This window comes from Solea senegalensis, linkage group LG21, assembly GCF_019176455.1.
Source record: "Solea senegalensis isolate Sse05_10M linkage group LG21, IFAPA_SoseM_1, whole genome shotgun sequence".
Classification (NCBI taxonomy): Eukaryota; Metazoa; Chordata; class Actinopteri; order Pleuronectiformes; family Soleidae; genus Solea; species Solea senegalensis.
The window spans coordinates 6,444,058-6,462,073 of record NC_058040.1 but is presented as its reverse complement, the minus strand read 5'-3'; the positions used below and the strand labels follow the sequence as shown (position 1 = coordinate 6,462,073).

At 39.7% G+C, this 18,016-nt stretch overlaps 2 protein-coding genes and 1 long non-coding RNA gene across 17 annotated transcripts in view; 1 reads left to right on the top strand and 2 right to left on the bottom strand.

Moving 5' to 3' along the window:
* The window catches only part of garnl3 (GTPase activating Rap/RanGAP domain like 3), a 69,920-nt gene extending 64,599 nt beyond the window's left edge, over positions 1 to 5,321 (top strand). For 11 of the 15 annotated variants that reach the window (XM_044011936.1, XM_044011932.1, XM_044011934.1 and 8 more), the window contains 2 exons: positions 1,527 to 1,647; positions 1,735 to 5,321. In XM_044011936.1, the coding sequence (XP_043867871.1) occupies positions 1,527 to 1,647; positions 1,735 to 1,903 (290 nt within the window). In that variant the 3' untranslated portion in view covers positions 1,904 to 5,321. The remainder of the gene's footprint in view (positions 1 to 1,526; positions 1,648 to 1,734) is intronic. The other 4 variants (XM_044011946.1, XM_044011938.1, XM_044011943.1 and 1 more) reach the window with 1 other exon arrangement.
* Positions 5,322 to 8,229: 2,908 nt separating this feature from the next.
* Positions 8,230 to 11,182, bottom strand: ptges (prostaglandin E synthase). Its single transcript, XM_044053621.1, has 3 exons — positions 11,007 to 11,182; positions 10,821 to 10,903; positions 8,230 to 9,126 (listed from the first exon to the last, which is right to left on the bottom strand). The coding sequence occupies exons 1-3, from the start codon at positions 11,118 to 11,120 to the stop codon at positions 8,877 to 8,879; spliced, it is 447 nt and encodes a 148-aa protein (XP_043909556.1). The 5' UTR covers positions 11,121 to 11,182; the 3' UTR covers positions 8,230 to 8,876.
* A 2,717-nt stretch (positions 11,183 to 13,899) lies between these two features.
* Positions 13,900 to 17,824, bottom strand: LOC122787124. The gene is made up of 2 exons (XR_006362542.1): positions 17,018 to 17,824; positions 13,900 to 15,581 (listed from the first exon to the last, which is right to left on the bottom strand). It is a non-coding gene; the product is annotated as an uncharacterized LOC122787124 (long non-coding RNA).
* Positions 17,825 to 18,016: the final 192 nt, after the last annotated feature.

Here is an 18,016-nt window from a genome sequence, read left to right as displayed (position 1 = left end):
GCTTCCGAGGGGTTTCCAGGTAGGAGCCATGGTACTGTTTATGGGACAGAAGGGTTCAGGGCCTCATTGGGGTTATCGGTTGGGCACCCTCCTTTTCTGGTGTTTCGATGACAGGACACAACACCTCCAGGGGGCTCATTGGCAACACCTGGTGTCCCAGATGTGCCTCTGAGCCCTTCTGTGCTGCAAATGCTAATTTGGGGTCTCATGTGGCATCTGTCCTCTTCATCCAGACCCATTGGCTTGCCTGTTCAGCTGCGTTTGAGAGGGCTTTGATGGCTTGGTGTTGGGCTTGGCCTCAAATTCTCAAGTCCTTAAGTAGCCTGGTAGTTCCACAAAGCCCCTGCAGCCGACTTCAACTGGGAAAACCTTGGTTTTCCAGCCACGTTGCTCAGCATCGGCTGCCAGCTCGGCATACTTGAGGCTCTCCTCCACAGCATCCTCCCGCGGCACAGTCAGCTCTATGATCTACGCCTTATGAAGTAAGGAGGACCAGAGCAAAAGGTCTGGTCTGAGGTTCGATGGCGATCTCTGGTGGGAAGCACAGCCTCTGACCCAGATGCTGGTGTAGGATGGGATGATGGAGGTAGGGCATTGATGGTTGTTCGTCTGGTCACCAGCGTCACTGCAAGACACTTCAGCACTTGGTTGGGCCGCCAGGTGTAACGGCTTTGAGTCAGGCCGGTTTTACAGCCAACCGGAATGTGTTTGAGGTTTGCTGGAGATGGACAGAGTGGACACATTAGGTCTTCTCTGTACCATTGTTTAAGGTTACTTGGAGATGGCAGGACAGGATGTTGCCCACTAGATGAAGCTGATGTGAAATGCTTCCATACTCCACAATTCCTTCCAAGAAAACTTCCTTCTCTCAACTCCCTTCCACCTCCTGAATGACCAGGCCTCTTCTCTGGGATGGTGCTGCCTTGTATGGTTGGTTGGATGCACTGCTCTCTCCAAGGCCAAAGCCTTCTCTCCTCTGTTGTACAAGGCCAACGATGGTGCGGTGCCTTAGGTCTGCCTTTGCCTGCTGTGTAGCTGCGCTTGTGGTCCATTTTCTCCCAGTCGACAGAGTAGGAGCTGTCTGGGCTACACATGGGTCACAGGATTCTGACAGTGTCATTTCCAGTCTTACTTTGGAATACTTGAATTCTTCCGTAAGACTGGACACAGGAAGCTCCAGAATGCCTGTCCCATGCAGCCCAATGTTGCTGAAACATAAATACTAGACTTAGCATAAAGAGTCCAAACTTGGGGAAATAAAGTATTATCATTTCAGGCCCTTGCAGCCTCTTGCACTGTTATGAATATAACAGGTGAGATCATCGCAGTCCATGAGGGTTCTGGGAATAAGAGTTTAAGAGGAGGATTGCGCAAAGAACTTCCCTGAACCTTTTGTTCAGAAAAGCAAATGTGGTTCCTTCTGGTTCCAGTCTTTATGCCAAGCCAAGCTAAACACAAGTATTTCCCAAATGTTGGAATGATCTGTTAAGTTATGTCCTTTTACTGTTTACTTCATACAAATGAAGGCTTGACAGAGGAACCAAGTGGGAAGTCAGACAGTGGAACAGTCAAACAAAGGAAGATGAGCAAGAAGAACACAGAGGATGAGCCCAAAGCGCGAGCGCTTACATCAACAAACAGTGACAGGTGACAGTGTCCAGACTCAACAGCAGCAATGCAATTAACATGAAGGATAATTGTTTTTGACATGGAATTCTATCTTTCTGTCCACAGCAGGTTAGCATCAGAGTCTTTTGAAGTGGACGTAGATGTCCAACTGCATTGCCCAACGAGTTCGGAGGCTGAGCCAGAGAAGGTGGCGCTGCAGGCGGAGAGCCCTCCTCTCGCCAGTGTGTTTGCCCTCCCTACATCCTTTGAAGAAGATGTCCTGGACCTAAAGTGAAGACAATCCCACCATGCACTTCTCTGCCCACCCACTCCTGTACTGTCACCATTATTTTGTTAGTTTGATTGGTTGGTTTTTACGTTGTTGTTTGTTACTTGGAACCTTTGTTCTTGGCAGTCTTATGTTTATATCCCTGTGTCTGGGGTCTCTCCATTCAGTCGGACAAAATGGGTGCAGTGGGAGTTAGAAGCTGTGTCTGTGTGCGTTTGTTTTTTTGTGAGCGGTCCCTGAGCCACTGTGTGTTGGGTGTTTGTGTTGCCCCTGCAGCAACTTACCCAAAGAGGCGGTTGAGTTTGTGCGAGACGCCGTGGTTTATTCAGAGTTCTGCAGCAGTTTTCGAGATACCGTCAGGGGTTTGATCCCAAACCACAGTCTGAATGTAAATCGATACACCAAGGCACGGGAAAAGTCTCTGCTGTTATATTGCGCTCGGACGTCGCTAGAGCTTAATATGTGTTGTATATTATGTGATTATTTCCAATCCACTTTCAAATGTTGTATGATATGCATATATGTGTGCGTGTGTGTGTGCGTGTGTGTACATCTGTTTATACATGAAAATGCGTACACAGTGGCAGGTTTGTGTGCTTGTTATGCTTGTGTTGCATATTTATAAATATATTATAAAAATCCATTTTATTCCCATATTTAGTAAAACTTTTTATGCTCTCTGCACATATTAGTCCTTATTCTTGTCCTTATTCACAGCACACAGGTAGACAGGGCTGGAGGCAAAGTCTCCCACAAGTGCCATTTCCCCCCCCATCCTACCCCTCAAAAAGCGAACATTGCATTGGTGTCTGACAGTAGCAGCCATGATTGTAGTCAGCATTAGACCCCACAACTCCTGTCACTTACTGGAGGCACGCTCACAATGCCACATGTGCTGAAACATTTTACCCCACAAGAATGAGGCGACCTTAAATCTGCATGGCGCACCTTTGCTATGAGTCTTGTGTATTCTGCACCGTCAGGTCTGTGACATTATACCAACAACAACCACATAAACGAGGCACAGCCTTAGACAACAGAAGTGTTGATGTTAAAGGGGGAAAAAAATCTGAATTTTTTTACTGGATTGTTATGTGTGATTAAGTACAATGGCTCACCAAGAGACACAATTAGAAGGCTGAGGCAAAAATAAAATAACCATAAATATTATAATGTAATAAAAATGGTAAAGGTTAATACTGTCATGACTACTCCCATAATGAAAATAAAATGATTGTATGTGGATCTTGCAAAAAGGCAGTCACCTTTTGTAGTAGTCCCATTGTTATTACACAGAGCCCAATGCATTGGAAAACACATTCGGAAACCCACCAGACTAAAAATCCTCTCCCAAGAGAAAATATGAATGAAATAGCATGAACATATTAACTAAAATCCTGTAATCCTGTAAAATACTGACTTATACCTTTGAGCAATGGGCCAATTCAGTAGACACTGGTGTCACTCCATTCTACTGTTACCACCATGTATCTAATCAATACGGATCAAAATCAGACATGTCGTTAATTCTATTTCCAGGTTCTTGGTCAGATCCCACATCACAGAACCCGCAACTGTTCATCCTTTCTTTAATATACCTAAAAATGGACGTATAGCTGACTGTGATGTAAATCTGAATTTGAGTTTCAGACTGGTAGATTTGTTTTATCTGCCAATGTCGACTTCTTTGGACACAGTTTGAAACACAAGCTTTCTGAGGAGTAATAACATTCACATCAACACCAAAGTTGTAATTACAATTGAGAAAACTCAAATGCCTGAAATTGAATGACTCACTTCAATGAAATACCATTGTTCTGTGTCCTTAAATTCAAATAATTATCTATTATTGTGAGCCAACATCGGAATTTTAAAGCTGCATTTACACAGTGGTGTGTAAAATCAGAAAAAAAACATCCCATATTCTGATTTATGAAGTGATCTCACTTGAGATTAATAAGATGATTTTCAACCATAACCCTGACCTACTTGCTTTTGTTGTTCCATGTATTTGTTTTGGTTTTTTTGCTGATTGCAACCAGATACAAACACCATACAAACCTAATAAAATTACTATTAATTTTACTTTTATGTAGTGCATTCAAAGTCAAATGTTTGCTGCCTTTTTCACAAAGTTAAATGCATTATATTTCATTAAAGTCTCTCTACTCGGTTGCCTGTAATACACCATGATATCAACCATGACATTAATCTGAAGTAACCTTCATTCCTTCATAAATGTTTTTTTTTTTCTCTGAATTGCAAAGTTCTTGGTCAAAACCACAGAAAACATACACTTTTTTTTTTTTTACCCTCACGCTAAACAGCGCATTTTGAACTAATGTGTAAAAACCAGTTGAGTTCCCATTAAAAGTGGGGAAGTGCGTTGCATCATTTTGGGCAATCAGCAGCCGCCAGGTGCAGCCCAGGTGCAAACAATTAACCGCAATTACGTGACTGGCAGTATAAAGTACCTGCAGTGACGCGGGGGCTGATGAAGTGGCAGAAGCTCAGAGGGTTCGGTCTTGAAAAGTTTGTTCTTAAACGTAGATAAAGGGGTTATGTTTCTCAATGATACAACTGGTTATTTTCCGTACTCTGTTGACTGTTGAGTTACAGTTGTAGTTCCGAATTTTAACAGGTCAAAAACGTGTGGGGCTGTTTAACTCACACCGTCAGGTTTCAGAGTTAGCAAAGCAAAACTGGGAGCAGTGGTTGTGACTATGCTTATGTCGGTATAAGAGCGCCTCCATGTGGTGATTTGGCAAAACAACAGCCTTCAGATCTTGCATGAGCCTCCTCTTCCTTTCCCCCTCATGCATTTCCTCAGTTCTGCCTGTGTCAGTGTGAACCCCCATTCAACACTATAACAACACAGAAAGCTAAAAAGAAAAAAGAAATAAATAAGGGAAGAAGAAATAAGGGATAAAAGGAAATATAAAGTCCTTATTGCTCTGAATGAGTGTGGGTGATGGGGGAGCGCTGCTTCTCTCACATCGGTTGTTCCTTTTTCTTCTGTATTCTTGTCAAGTACTCTTTGTTTCTACCTCCCCTTGGCATTTTTACTGTTTGTTTTTGTTTGTTTTGGGTTTTTTGTATTTAAACCTTACTGTTTAGACTGTTGCTGAACCTCTCTGTGATATCAAAACAAAGGAAAAATCAACAAAAAAAAACAACAACAACAAAAACACCAAGTGTCTTAAAAAATTGTATTGCCATCGTTTTTAATGCCAAGTACTACTTGTAAATGTTTGTGTATCAAATGTGGCCTCAAATGAAACTGAACTATATTATTATGATGATGATGATGATAACTATTATTATTATTATTTGAGCAGTTATTTTAAACAAGTGCTGTAGACCACTGCTGTGAAAGTAGTTGATTCTGTTTATTGATATGTAATAAATATTTATGAAGTTTGAACTATTTGAATTTATTAATTAATTTATTTTCAACAGCAGTATTCGGTTTCCTGTGCAGCTCACACAGGTAGATGTTTTCAACAAATAGGATCCAGTACCTAGTCCACAATAGGGAATTTTGCTATCATATTATAAAATGTTTGAAAAAGCAGATACATGGCAATAAGGGGAGTTTTAAAAAAGACACACACAACCATAAAGTCAACAAATCCTGGTCATCTTGTGACTGTCATTGTTAAATAGATGAATAAGAAAAAGGAAAAACCAATACTATGTTGCGTCTGGAGAGGTGAAAGCACTTTTCATGGTATATTCATAAAAGCTGCTGAGATGTTTTAAATCAAGACGGTGGATCAAAAGCATATATTTTTGCATTTTCTATCTCTTTTTATTTGTCTTACTGTTTGGTAAAGCATTTATTCCATGCATTCAAACTGCATTGCACTAATATAGTGTACTGTTGACTTCATACTATGCATGTGGCAGGAAAATACCGACATATGACTGATCTTTGAGTTTCTAAACTTTTTTATCTCATGGAACTCTTGAGGACACGTCACTACAACTTTGCAATAAAAAAGCTGCTCTCAGACCATCTAAAGTTTATTTTCTACAAAGTCAAAGTAACTGCAACACAGTGGCATTTAGTATAATGCAAAAAGGTCTCATTAAAAAAACACACCTGGGCTGCAATGCAGGCTAACAATGAGGTGCAGGGCATGAGGAAATTAATGATTAGTCCTCACTGTGTGTGGCCACAGGGTGGAGATAAATAATAATGCAACTGCAATATGATGTATCCACTAAAAGTACATTTTCGCCTAGTTTATTGCTTGATACAGCGCTACTGCGCCATCTTCTTATTGAAAGAGACAAATGAACAGAGACATCCCACATAATCTGATCACCAAGCAGGAAAAGAAAGAGTTGCCATGAATAAAAGAAAGTTCTCTTTAATGTTTCTGTTAATCAGTCTATTAAATCGAATTTTCCGTTTGATCACTTATATTTGAGTACTTGTCGATACTGAGTACTTAATAATACCAGTCTTGTATAAAGTACCTTAAAGGCATACTTGATTAAAATTACAAGAATCTTACCAGAAAATGACTTTGGTAAAAGTTGAAGTCACTTTTTATAATATTAAGTAAAACGCTTAAGTATGTGACATTTACTGTACTTAAGTATCAAAAGTAATTTTTTGATATAAAATGTACTGAATTTTTAGAAGTAAAAGTATTAAAAAGTGAGGAGCTCAGTGGTAGGGTGAGTTGTCTTTCAACTGGAAGGCTGTGGGTTCAATTCCTGGCTCCGCTAGTCTATATGTGTCCTTGAGCAAGACACTTAACCCCGTGTTGAAGTGCCAGAATGGGTGAATGGCAAACCTATAGTGTAAAGCATCTCAAGACTAGAAAAGCTTTTATAAATACAGACCATTACCAACTCTTCTTCTGATTTTATTTGGTAGTAACGAGTAACAAAGATAGTTAGAGGAAATGTAGTGAAGTAAAAGTTGCTCGAAATATAAATAACTATAATACTTTGTTACTGTACTTGAAGTATTTGCACGCAGAAAATTATTTTGAGAATCAATTTTATTTGCCTCACTTTGATTGTGAACAAAATACATTAGATACTCCACAAGTATTGTGTGAGGCCAATTCCTTTTTATTTTTGCTGTTCTCTAAAAACATTTGGGTTTAACATTAAAAATAATATTATAAAAGACATCAGTATTTCAGCTTTTATTTCCTGGTATTTACATCGAGATACAATTTAGAAGACAGCCTGTTTGCAAATGGAACACCACATCTTTGTAAATAAAAATATAGAAATAGATAGATTGAATAAGGTTTAAAATGAATAATACTTAATATTTAGAGGCAGATTCTTTGCAAATCCAGTATAGCAGAGCATGGGTTGCAGTCTGCTCTAATTGTGTCATCATTCCTTATCTTAAAGTATTTCCAAACTGCTGACACATCTGCCGTAAAGTGATATAAGGTGCAGCGATATCAGAGTAGTTTTGCAAGTACAAGTACATGTGGGCAGCATTGGACTCAGATACTGCATCCCTCATGTTTAGTGAGTCAGTTCCTGTGAGTTCATCAGCTAAGAGCAGAGGTGAGGAGCAAAGGAAGTAGGATGCATGCCTTGTTTCCTTACACCCTGGAGGTAGAGGCAGGTTGAGACGACCACTCATGAGTGCACAGGAGATAGACACACCCCTGGTTCTTACATGTTATTAGCTTTATGTTTCCCCTGGATCATATGTATTGTTAAGGTTCACTCACTCAAAGAAAATGGTCCTCCCACGTTCAGTTATTTACAAAGAAAAATGACAAATATAATGACACAACAAACACTGCTGCTCTGTAATTCCAACTTTAGTCATCACTGGTAGGAAAATCACTGGATACAGGATGACTGGAAAACAGTGTGTGGCAGCCAAAGTAAGACAGAAACTATTTAACTCATAATGTGTGGAGACATTTGTGCTGTTGGATTCACAAAGCAAACATGCTCCTACCCTCGGTCAGACTGTCCCTCAAGTCTCATGGCTTCCCATAACACACTGTCCACTGTCCAAAGATTTTTACATAATAGGTGAAGGAATGCCGGAGCCTCAGACTGTTGGATTGTCTCACACACACACACAAACACGCACAAAGTGGGGCCCCTTTCCCCTTGCCACCAGAACATACTGTCACTGCACGACCAGGCAGCAAAATTACTCACATGAAAGGACAACTAAAGCTACTCATTTGTAAAGCATGACTCGTTTTATAATGGATAATAAATTATTATCATTATATTTGAACAGCAACAGTTTTGAAATGTTTTTCACAGATCAAATGAAAATATTACACGTCAGAAAACATTTTTTTTTTTTTTTTACAGTTTTCCCATTCTTGGCTGGTTGTTTGTTAAGACTCATTTCTCAGTCCAAACTCCGTTAGTTTACCTTTCTTCCTCCCCCAGAAGACACTTAAGACAGTTTTAACTCATCAGTTTGTATTGCGTGTGCTGCATGGCATTAAAACCTGTCAACACATCATCAGTCACCATGGCCCGGCTCCATGATACCTTTTGTTGCAGGTAGCAATGCAAACAAATGTTAATGCAACAGATGAAATCTCCGCACAGGAAATGAATGGATGAAGCCTCAGTGAATGGAGTGCCGCATGAATGGCGGTGGTTTGTGAAAAGTGGGGGGAAGGAGACAACACACTGACACAGTGCTGTGCTGAAAACATTCATAAGCAGCTTGAGCCAAATGTCTAAGACTGAATTCCATTTCAACAAATCCTGGTTTAAAAATAAGACAACATGACCTTCATATGCATTTTAAATACACGAGTACAGTACAAAATAACTTAAGTGAACTCACTAAAAAATACTGACAAAACCTCACAAATCCAAGTAGAGAGAGTAGCCTCTTCTAGGAATCTGCTCCGTATCCACCTCCTGCTTTTTCTGTCAAAGACCACAAACCAGAACCAACCACTCACGAGCCAGAGCACCACTTCTGTGTCAGTCACTCGTCTCTGGATATTCAGGCGTACGCCGCCACCGCCATGAGAACCTGCACCGCCATGGAGACGCAAGGTATCTGTGCGAAGGTGTAGGCCAGAGAGCGGGTCGGCGCTCGCAGGGCGAACAGATAGGCAAAGCTGTGTAGCATGCGGCAAAGGAAGAAGATGAGGAAGTGGAGGCGAGCCACGGTCAGCGAAGGTCCAGTCAGGGAGTAAATGGCACCGACGAAGAGGAAGGGGAGGATGTTCTCCATGTCGTTAATGTGAGCCCTGTGAGGGGAAAACATCCAGTTATGGCCTTGAACACATGAGACACACATTTATTGTATAATTAAAATGCAAAGAAGGGTCACACAGTGGAGCATGTGGAAGGTTGCTGGTTTGAGTCCCAATCTTTCTTTGTGGAGTCTGCACGTTTGGCCACTCTAAATTGCCCTTAGGTGTGAGTGTGTGAGGGACCCTGCGATGGACTAGTGACCTGTCCAGGGTGTTCCCACACCTTTCACTGTCTGCTGGGATTGGCACCAGCAACCCACATGTGGAGGATAAAGCGGTGGACAATACAAAGAAGTGATGACATACAATGACGTATGCATTTACAATAAAAGGATAATAAGGGATTTTCCTTTCAGTTCACTGGCATTGTGCAAGCACAGAAGCCTGAAATGTTCACCTTTAGGCAGCACAATCAGCCACACTTTTTTTGCTTCCTCTCCTCTTACTGGGATAAACGTTGATAAATATTTTTTCTAGGAAATGAGCTCTGTCAGCAGTTGTTGCAGAAAGATTGCATTACAATAGAGGTGATTATGTTAAAGCAGATTGTGTTAGAGCATGAAGCTGAACCATCATAATAAAGTGCATTTGCTAATGCGTAGTTGTTTCCCATCACATGATCTTGGGTAGTCCGGGACAGACAAGGAAAACAAAAGGAAAAGCTTTAGCACGTAGAAAAAACATCTGGCTTCCTCACTCACTCACAGCTCATAACAAGCTAAAACGAAGCCAAGCAAAACTACGACAGACTGCCAACTCTTGTGCAAAATCAGTAGAGGGAAAACATGAGTTGCACCAACATGGAATTTTTTTTATTAGATTTGCAGAGACACTGAGATTTTTAGGGGATATATTAAAGTGAGATTTGTTTAATTTCTCTATTTTCTCTAGATTATTTACATAATTGTATCCTTGCATTCTGTACCATGCCACAAACATCCTGTGGTGTATAACCTTTTAACCACTCCACATAAACTATAGAGCTGGGTAGTATATTAATATCATATCAAAACTGAGACATGAGACAAGATACTGTCTCAGTTTTGGGATGTTTTCATGTCGTCATGTGGAGCCTGTGATGTCTTTTCCAGGGTTAAAATGCTGTTGCAGCGCTGATGTTGAAGCACTTCACCAAATATTACGATACTGATGATATTAAGTGAAATGCTGATTAAGAATATATGGAGGCAAGGCAACACTTTAAAGGGAAATTCTTACATTTTAAGCTGGATTTTTTTGTGATGCAGCTGAAAGTGACCATATTGTTGCCATTGTTTCTTACACACACATATGTATAATAATAATATTAAAAAGCCAAGGAAGTACACCAGATATTACCTAAAATTAAAGGTATTTAAGTATGTAATAGAGATCATTCAGAATTAAGTTATAGAATGACTGTACATATTTTATTTTTTATTTGAAAGTATTTACAAAGTAATGTTCAAATCTCTTATAATCTCTATATATCAAGATATTATTTATTAGTCATATCTTCCAGCCCTGATGTAAAGTATTCCTCATCACAAACTGAATAATCATCATTATTTATAGCATAGGATGTTAGGTATGATGCTGTCAATGGTTTAACATTATTAAATATGCAAGTCCTGTACCTTTACTGCATTTATATTGAAACCTTAATTACTTGTTTTATCAAAATAAAAGCATGCGGTTCCACTCCTCACCTCCGGCATCTCTCCACATATGGATCCTCTCTGTGAAACTGCAAACCTCCGTGTCTCATTGCGTCCTCGGGGTTGGCAAAAGCCTTGGAGGACAGATTTTAAATAAAAGAAAAAGTATGAATATCATCATGGAGTCTCCTGCATCATTAGAATTCAGCGCTGATTCCTACAAAGTGTGACACTCACCTTTTTTCGCAGCCTCACTTGCCCCGTTATTATCGCTATGGTGTACATTTTCACCACCAGCAGCACGGCGTAGAACACAAAACAGGAGAAAACCTCGTTCCTTATGACCGCCATGGTGTGTTCAAAGAGAGGTGAGGGCAGAGGAGAGCAGCAGGAGCTGTGGTGAGTGAGTGAAGCTGCTGAAAGTGAGAGTGAGCCAGAGGGAAGGCTTTTTTTTAAACTTCTGTCAGTGGCGTTTTCTCCACCCACTGAGTCCGTGGAAAAGAAGAAGGTTCATCAAAGATAATACACGTTTTTCAATTTAGAAAATCCCTTTCAAACTTCATATTCACAGCAGCATGTGAAACCAATATCAATGTCTTTGTGTCCTACATGGCACACTTAAAGCTGCACTATGTGACAGCTGTTGCTCTTGTTGTTTTTAAAAAAGGGGCTCCGTCAAGCAATACTATCAGACCTGACCGAGGGAGCGTTTGTGTGTATATAGCAGCAGCAAAGGCGAAGACCAGTGTTCATCCCATCAAACTGCTGCACAACCAGTAATTTGTAAACAACAGTCCACTTGTGAAATGTTTCTTTGTGTTTTCAGTCAGACTCTAACCAGTTTGCAGTCATCTCGCTTTACTAGCTTTACTGGCTTTACAGTGTTGGGGTTGCTTTGATCTGTCTTGACGTATAACGGATCACTTTATGTGTCCAGCGCAGGAATGTCACTATGGACACCGCTGTACTATATTGATTAGCATTGTGTGAACTGTTTTTGAGAGTCTGAATAAAATCTGTTATATTGTATTTAAAAGTTATGCACACAGTTCTGAGACCTGAATAAACCTCAAAGCTGTGAAAAGTGGAACTTTAGTGGAGTAGTCCATACTTGTTTTGTACAATTCATAAAGGATTAATGTGAAGGTGAAGGAGTTGTGTTATTGTTGTAATCTGACTATAAGAGAGTTAAATTTGGCAAATATGAATGCAGCGGAGTAAGAAATGAAATAATAAGTATAAACGCGTACATCAAGCTAAATTACATGAGGCCAGTCTAGTGTAGCCTTAATTAGGAACAGCATAGCTGAAGCTAGAGTCCATAAGTTTGAGGGAGTGAAAAAGTGCAAAATATCAAACCCTTCCCCATCAAGGTCCCCCACCACTTTTATTTTTGAGACAGACGGACAACTTTATATAGTGATGACTTTTGGAACACATGAGACCAACAAAATTACAGACCCTAGTTTTAAGGATTATTATTACTTAAAAGATTAGGGTCATAAACTCACTAAAGTAAGAGTTTAAAAATGTCTCTCAGCCAGCGGTGTGGTCATCCCCTGTATGACACGCCCCCGAGTCAGAGTGTGGTAGATAGTTGATGAATTAGTTGCATATTATGCATGGATTAGTGATCAAGCTTTTTCTGACACAGGCCCAAAGGAGCCATGAATCAGAGCACCGTGTACGAAGAGACTGGTAACATTTTTCTTGATGAAAGTCCACAGCCACAAATGACCTTAAAAAAAGAGACAACAGAGAAACAAAACAATCAAAAAATATGTGGACATAAACGTGAGAACAACCTCAATAAGACATTAAATACTGCCAATGATTTACAAACAAACAGAAGCTACCGTATTCACCAGTATTATTTCATATTTCAGATGTTTTTAGAAATCATTTACTGAACTTAAAGGCACAGTGTGTAAAACTTAGCAACATTTATTGATGAAGTTGCATGCACAGCAGCTGGATATCCGTCACCTAACCCTTCCCTTCCTAGTGTCTTGGAGAACCTATGAACCTTCAGTTAGCATCAAACTCAGAAGAAGTGTAGTTTGTCCACTAAAAGCTATTTTAAGAGCATGTTTGGACGCAATGGCGGCCTCTGGAGAGCTGACCCAGCTCCTGATAGAAATATAAAAGGCACATTCTGGAGAAATGGAAAACAGTAATTCATACTATTTGTTTTGTTTGTACTGTTTATTTTTAGAATATGCAAATAGAACAAGGCTTCCCAATTACTACTAAACAGTCTTTGCACAACATGATATAGAAATGCAGGAAGACGCGTTCAACCCCACCCTTTCTGCCTGAATATAAAACATCAATCATATTACTCTGTGTGATGCGGTCCGCAAAAATATAATTTCCTTTGCCATGCCCGTCTGAGTCAGAGAGAGATTATGTGACGCCTGAAGCCAGAATCCTTTCATTTGCGTAGTGGTCATTCTGGGAAAATGAATTCATGTGTAACACTGCTGGCAAAACATGGGCTGCGTGGTTTGTTGCAAAACACTGGACATTTTCTCTACTGGTGCCATAATCCACCTAAGTATTGCTCAACACCATTTTACATAGAATAGAATGATGATGCTGTATGAATAATAATAATAATACAATATGACCCACACACAACCAATTATAAAGTCAACTAAGACTACATTTCCGCATCAGTAATAATCCAATAAAATGATCGATAATAATGTCAGGAATGTAGGTTGTTGTTGGCATCACAAGTACTTTACTATTAGTTAATTTTACTCATGCAAAAGTATTATCAGAAAAATGGACCTCAAGTATTGACAGGTATTGATTTAAAATGTCCTAATGGTATTTTAATTTCTATTTAAATGAATTGTCTATCATTTACTGATTCTTGATTTGGCAAGATTTCCTTGTATGTGACAGTAGAGCCTTTAGTTTGAAGACAATATTTTCACTCATCATACTAATATTACTTTTACTTTGTTGAATTGCTTCTTGTAAATATCTCTTCAACCTGGATTAAACACTGTGCTAAAACTAATCTGGAAAAATAGAAGAAAAACCTCCAGTAAAACATTTTTGAAGAGTACTGGACCAACTAAACTTTTTAGGATGGCAAAATGGAGAAGAAGATTTAAACACCTTAGAGCTCCCATTTAAAGGATTTTTATTGCCGGTGGCGTTTCAAGCACAACAGGTTCCAACACCTTCTCTTTCTTTGACACCAATCAACACACTTTATTCAGCATGTCCTGTGCATGTCATGATGTTTGCTTTCCATGTTTTGGATGCTAACACCTCTCGGTCAGGCGTCAGACATCGGTCCCTTGAGTTTGCCAGTCTAAGGTGAGAGAGCTGCCCGAGCTGGTGTCGTCACAGCAGTCCTCGGCGTCGGAGAAGGACGACATGTAGTGGAGACCCGTCACTCTGTGGTATCCTCCTCCCTGCAGCGTGATCTCCATGGCCCTGCGCTCCGTCCTGCCCGCTCTCACAGTCCACATGTCCACCAGTTGAGAACACACAACACAGCCCATAATGTGTGTGTGTGTGCACACAGGTCAGGGGACAGATTATACAGAAACACAATCCACAGTTACTCTACACACTACACATTTAAGTTATTTCTTACGATAGGTAGCATTTAGTACGTGAGGGCAGGTCACAACAACATGATGTCACTGAAAATCTTTATCTTTAAGTATCTTTAATAATAAGCTTATATTATGTGTAATATAGTGTAGAATATCACAGTACATAGCAGTTGTTTCTATTTAAACACTGTTAAAAACATGAGCACTACCAGTAGCTGCATCTATTTGCCACCTATATCGAAATAAAAAGGAAAAAGCTGAGTTATGATCATAACATTAACGTTACTGCTCGTCCACTGTTGGGTTATTGGAAGTTCCCCACAACAGTCAAAAGAAAATTGGGGAGGCTGCCTTTGTTACGCCCCTAAACTGTGGCACACACTCCCCTTAGATATCAGGGATATTAGATATTACTCTAGCCTCTGACTAGCTTCTTTTTATTCCACCCTGTGTTGTTTTATTTGCGTTTTCAGTTTAATTATTTTAAAGTTAAAACAAGGTTTCAACCTATCGACTTTTCCTATTTTATTCCACCCTGTGTTGGGTTTTATCGTTGTATTTGCTTACGTTACTATTATCATCATTACTATTACACTTTCATAAAGCACTTTTTTAACAGCAAGTTCAATAAAACATGATGTTGATTATCATCATGAATAGAGGATATTTATCGTACAGAACACAGAGCTAAGTCCATGCATATTCCTGTGACTGAGTGTTCATATGCAGGATGTGTTTATCATTTTCTTCTGCTATAATTATAATATTCCTCTTGCAGGGAAAAGGGAGGTGCAGCGCACGGTACTGTACAACAAAGAGTGTGTCTCTGGATCAAGTTCTGTCCTGTTGTAAAGTAACCAAAAGCACCACAACAGTCCTCAGCATCCAGTTCTGCCTGTAGGGCCCGATGAGGCAAACCATGAGTTAAAGGGTCATATAAGGAGTCATTAGGTGTTCTCCATTTCTCACAGCCACGAGACAAGGCATGTAAATATTTATGGAAGTTGCTGCTGCAAAAAAAAAAATGTCAGAGACGAGAGAGCTTTCAGGCAGAGGAAAATCTTCTTTCACTGCAGGAGACAACACATCTGGTGACTCGCTCCTCTGACAATGTGCAGCTGCAGCACTTTAGACTCAGTTTAGGCTGTGTGTAAGATCATCAAACAAGCCTTTAACTTCCCATGTTGTGTTATCGCTCTTCAAGCTTGATGTCAGTTAATATAACTAATGCCTGTGGAGAGAATAGATGTGGAGTTAGTCATTCAAAAAAAAAGGTACAGTATTACAAGTAAAAAATGTTATGGGGAATAAGTTTTAAAGGCCAAAGTGTGTTTGTTCATTATTATTTTGAAACATAAACTGTTTGGTTTTCATGCCTTGTAAGCACTGTTTTGAAGAACAACTCTGCTTAAATAAACCAGAGCTGTGATTCATCTTATTCACCCACATATACCTGAAGCATGGGGATGGTAAAGGGAGTGGGAGCGAGTGGTAGAATGGACAGAGTTGTGGAAAAAGTGTTGTCATCCTTTCTGGTATGAAAAGGTCACTGTCATTCCTTAGGGACCGGAGGGTGTGAGATTTATAGTCTCACCATTACATCTTCTTCTTCACCTTTACATCATGCATATGCGTATATTTTTTAAACTTGTTTCTGATTGTTGAGCTGAGACGTGAGTGCTTTCACGTAAAGGAAAAATAATCTCACAAAGAACACGAAAAACTGACAGAACAAACGTGCATGGACTTTGAAAATGGGTGTTTTCCTCCTTGTCTGCAGGAGGAGATTGACGTGTGGGGACAAACATCTATTTTAACTGTAAACACACTTTCACACACACTCCTCAAACAGCTCCTCTGATGACCACCACCACCACTTCCACCATGTTGTGTCAGCACTGCAACATACATGTGCATGACCTTCAGTCAGGGTGAGGGCAAATACAGAGTCAACCCACAAATAGGGGACGAGTGTGGCTCGCTTAAGAAAGCAGAGACAAGCTAATCTAATTCAATATATCTAATTATTTTCTTGTCAGTATTCATTTTTAAATGTTCAGTTTGACAATTGTTGCATCATGCAGAATCAATAATGTCCCTCCAGCTATAGTAGTAAACAGAGATGCCATCTTTGGATGCTGTGTGTTCACTATATTTGTTCATGGTGGTCAAAAGAGTTACAAAGACTCGAGGGAGCCCATGCAATTCATTTATTTCCTTATTGACAAGCAGAGAACTGCTAATGATTCCCACTAATCAATACAGCTCTCGTCAACCTGCCCTGCGCAATCTATGATCTGACCTTCACCGGCAGAGAAAATAATTGAAAAGATGATGGAGTGGCGTCTGCTGCTATACCTGCCACACCCATCCCGTCCCAGTGGACGGAGCCAGCAGAGGTGACTATTCTGTCAGCAGCCTGTTGTCCTGGATTCTCTTCGTATTTTCATCTCATGATTTATTACTCGCAGGTCCGCAAAAATCCTGCAGTGGGACATTTCATTATTCATTGATAGCAAGTGTCCTGTCAGAGCTGCGTGGGTCTGTGTCTGTGACAAAAATGTGCCACTGTTTTGGTAACGTGACGTGGACAGATGCTGCAGATGCACCAGGGTGTGTGAAAAGAGAATAGTCTAACCCGGCTTTTATTTAGGTTCTGGTTCTTACCTGATCTGTGCAGTGTCTCTCTGTTGCTCTCTTGTCTGCAAAGATGCTCAGTAAATGCACCATATTCCTCCATGCAGCCCGCTCTGTTTTCCTCTTGGTAGGTCTGTGTCTGGCTGGATTCAGCTCAGCATACATTTGGGACGTGAGATGACGTCACAGCTGCTCACTTAACTAGTTGCTCCCTCTTTCTCAAATGAAAACAGTGTAATGGTCCCTCTGCGTTGCTCATGTATTTAAATACAGTATGTGATTTAAAACCTAGTCATGGTATCAAGAAATGTGTCTCAAATAAGACTTAATTAATAAATGTGATCTATAAGGACATGTAATAATAAAAGGAAATTTTAAGATGGTAATTATGCAGCAGTGGGGGGAAAAATCCTTATTTGAAACTCCAGCATGGCTTGATTTACCCATTTTATCATGTCTCTTATTCTATGGCGCTCCAAAACAAAATGTATTTCCTTCTAATGCAACATCTGTTAACATTTTTAAAAATTAATAGTTTCACAAAACGCTCTCAGTTCTGTGCTTTGTGGGAACGCTGTGAGAGTGGCTCAATCAATCAAAACATAAAAAAGTATCAAAAGCTGTGTTAAAAGTGTTTGCTGAATTACAAAGAATTTAGATATTTTCATCTCTGTGTGACGCATGTGATTTACGAGTACTAGGGCCAAACTAAAGAGAAAAAAATATGTAATACTTCAAAAATAAAGTCGTAATATATTAAAAGTCGTAATATTCTCATCTTGACACAGGTTGCAGCTGATCGTCTGCGATAATGCATCAATCATAATTATGACTTTATTCTGATAATATGACTTTATTCCCGAAAGATTACAATTTTATTCTCATAATATTACGACTATTCCCAAAAGTTTACAACTTTATTCTCATAATATTACGACTATTATATATTACGGAAAAAAAAAAGGTTTTCAGTTTGGCCCTAATACTCCATCATAGTGATTGACGCGATTCTTGACATTTGTGCTATTT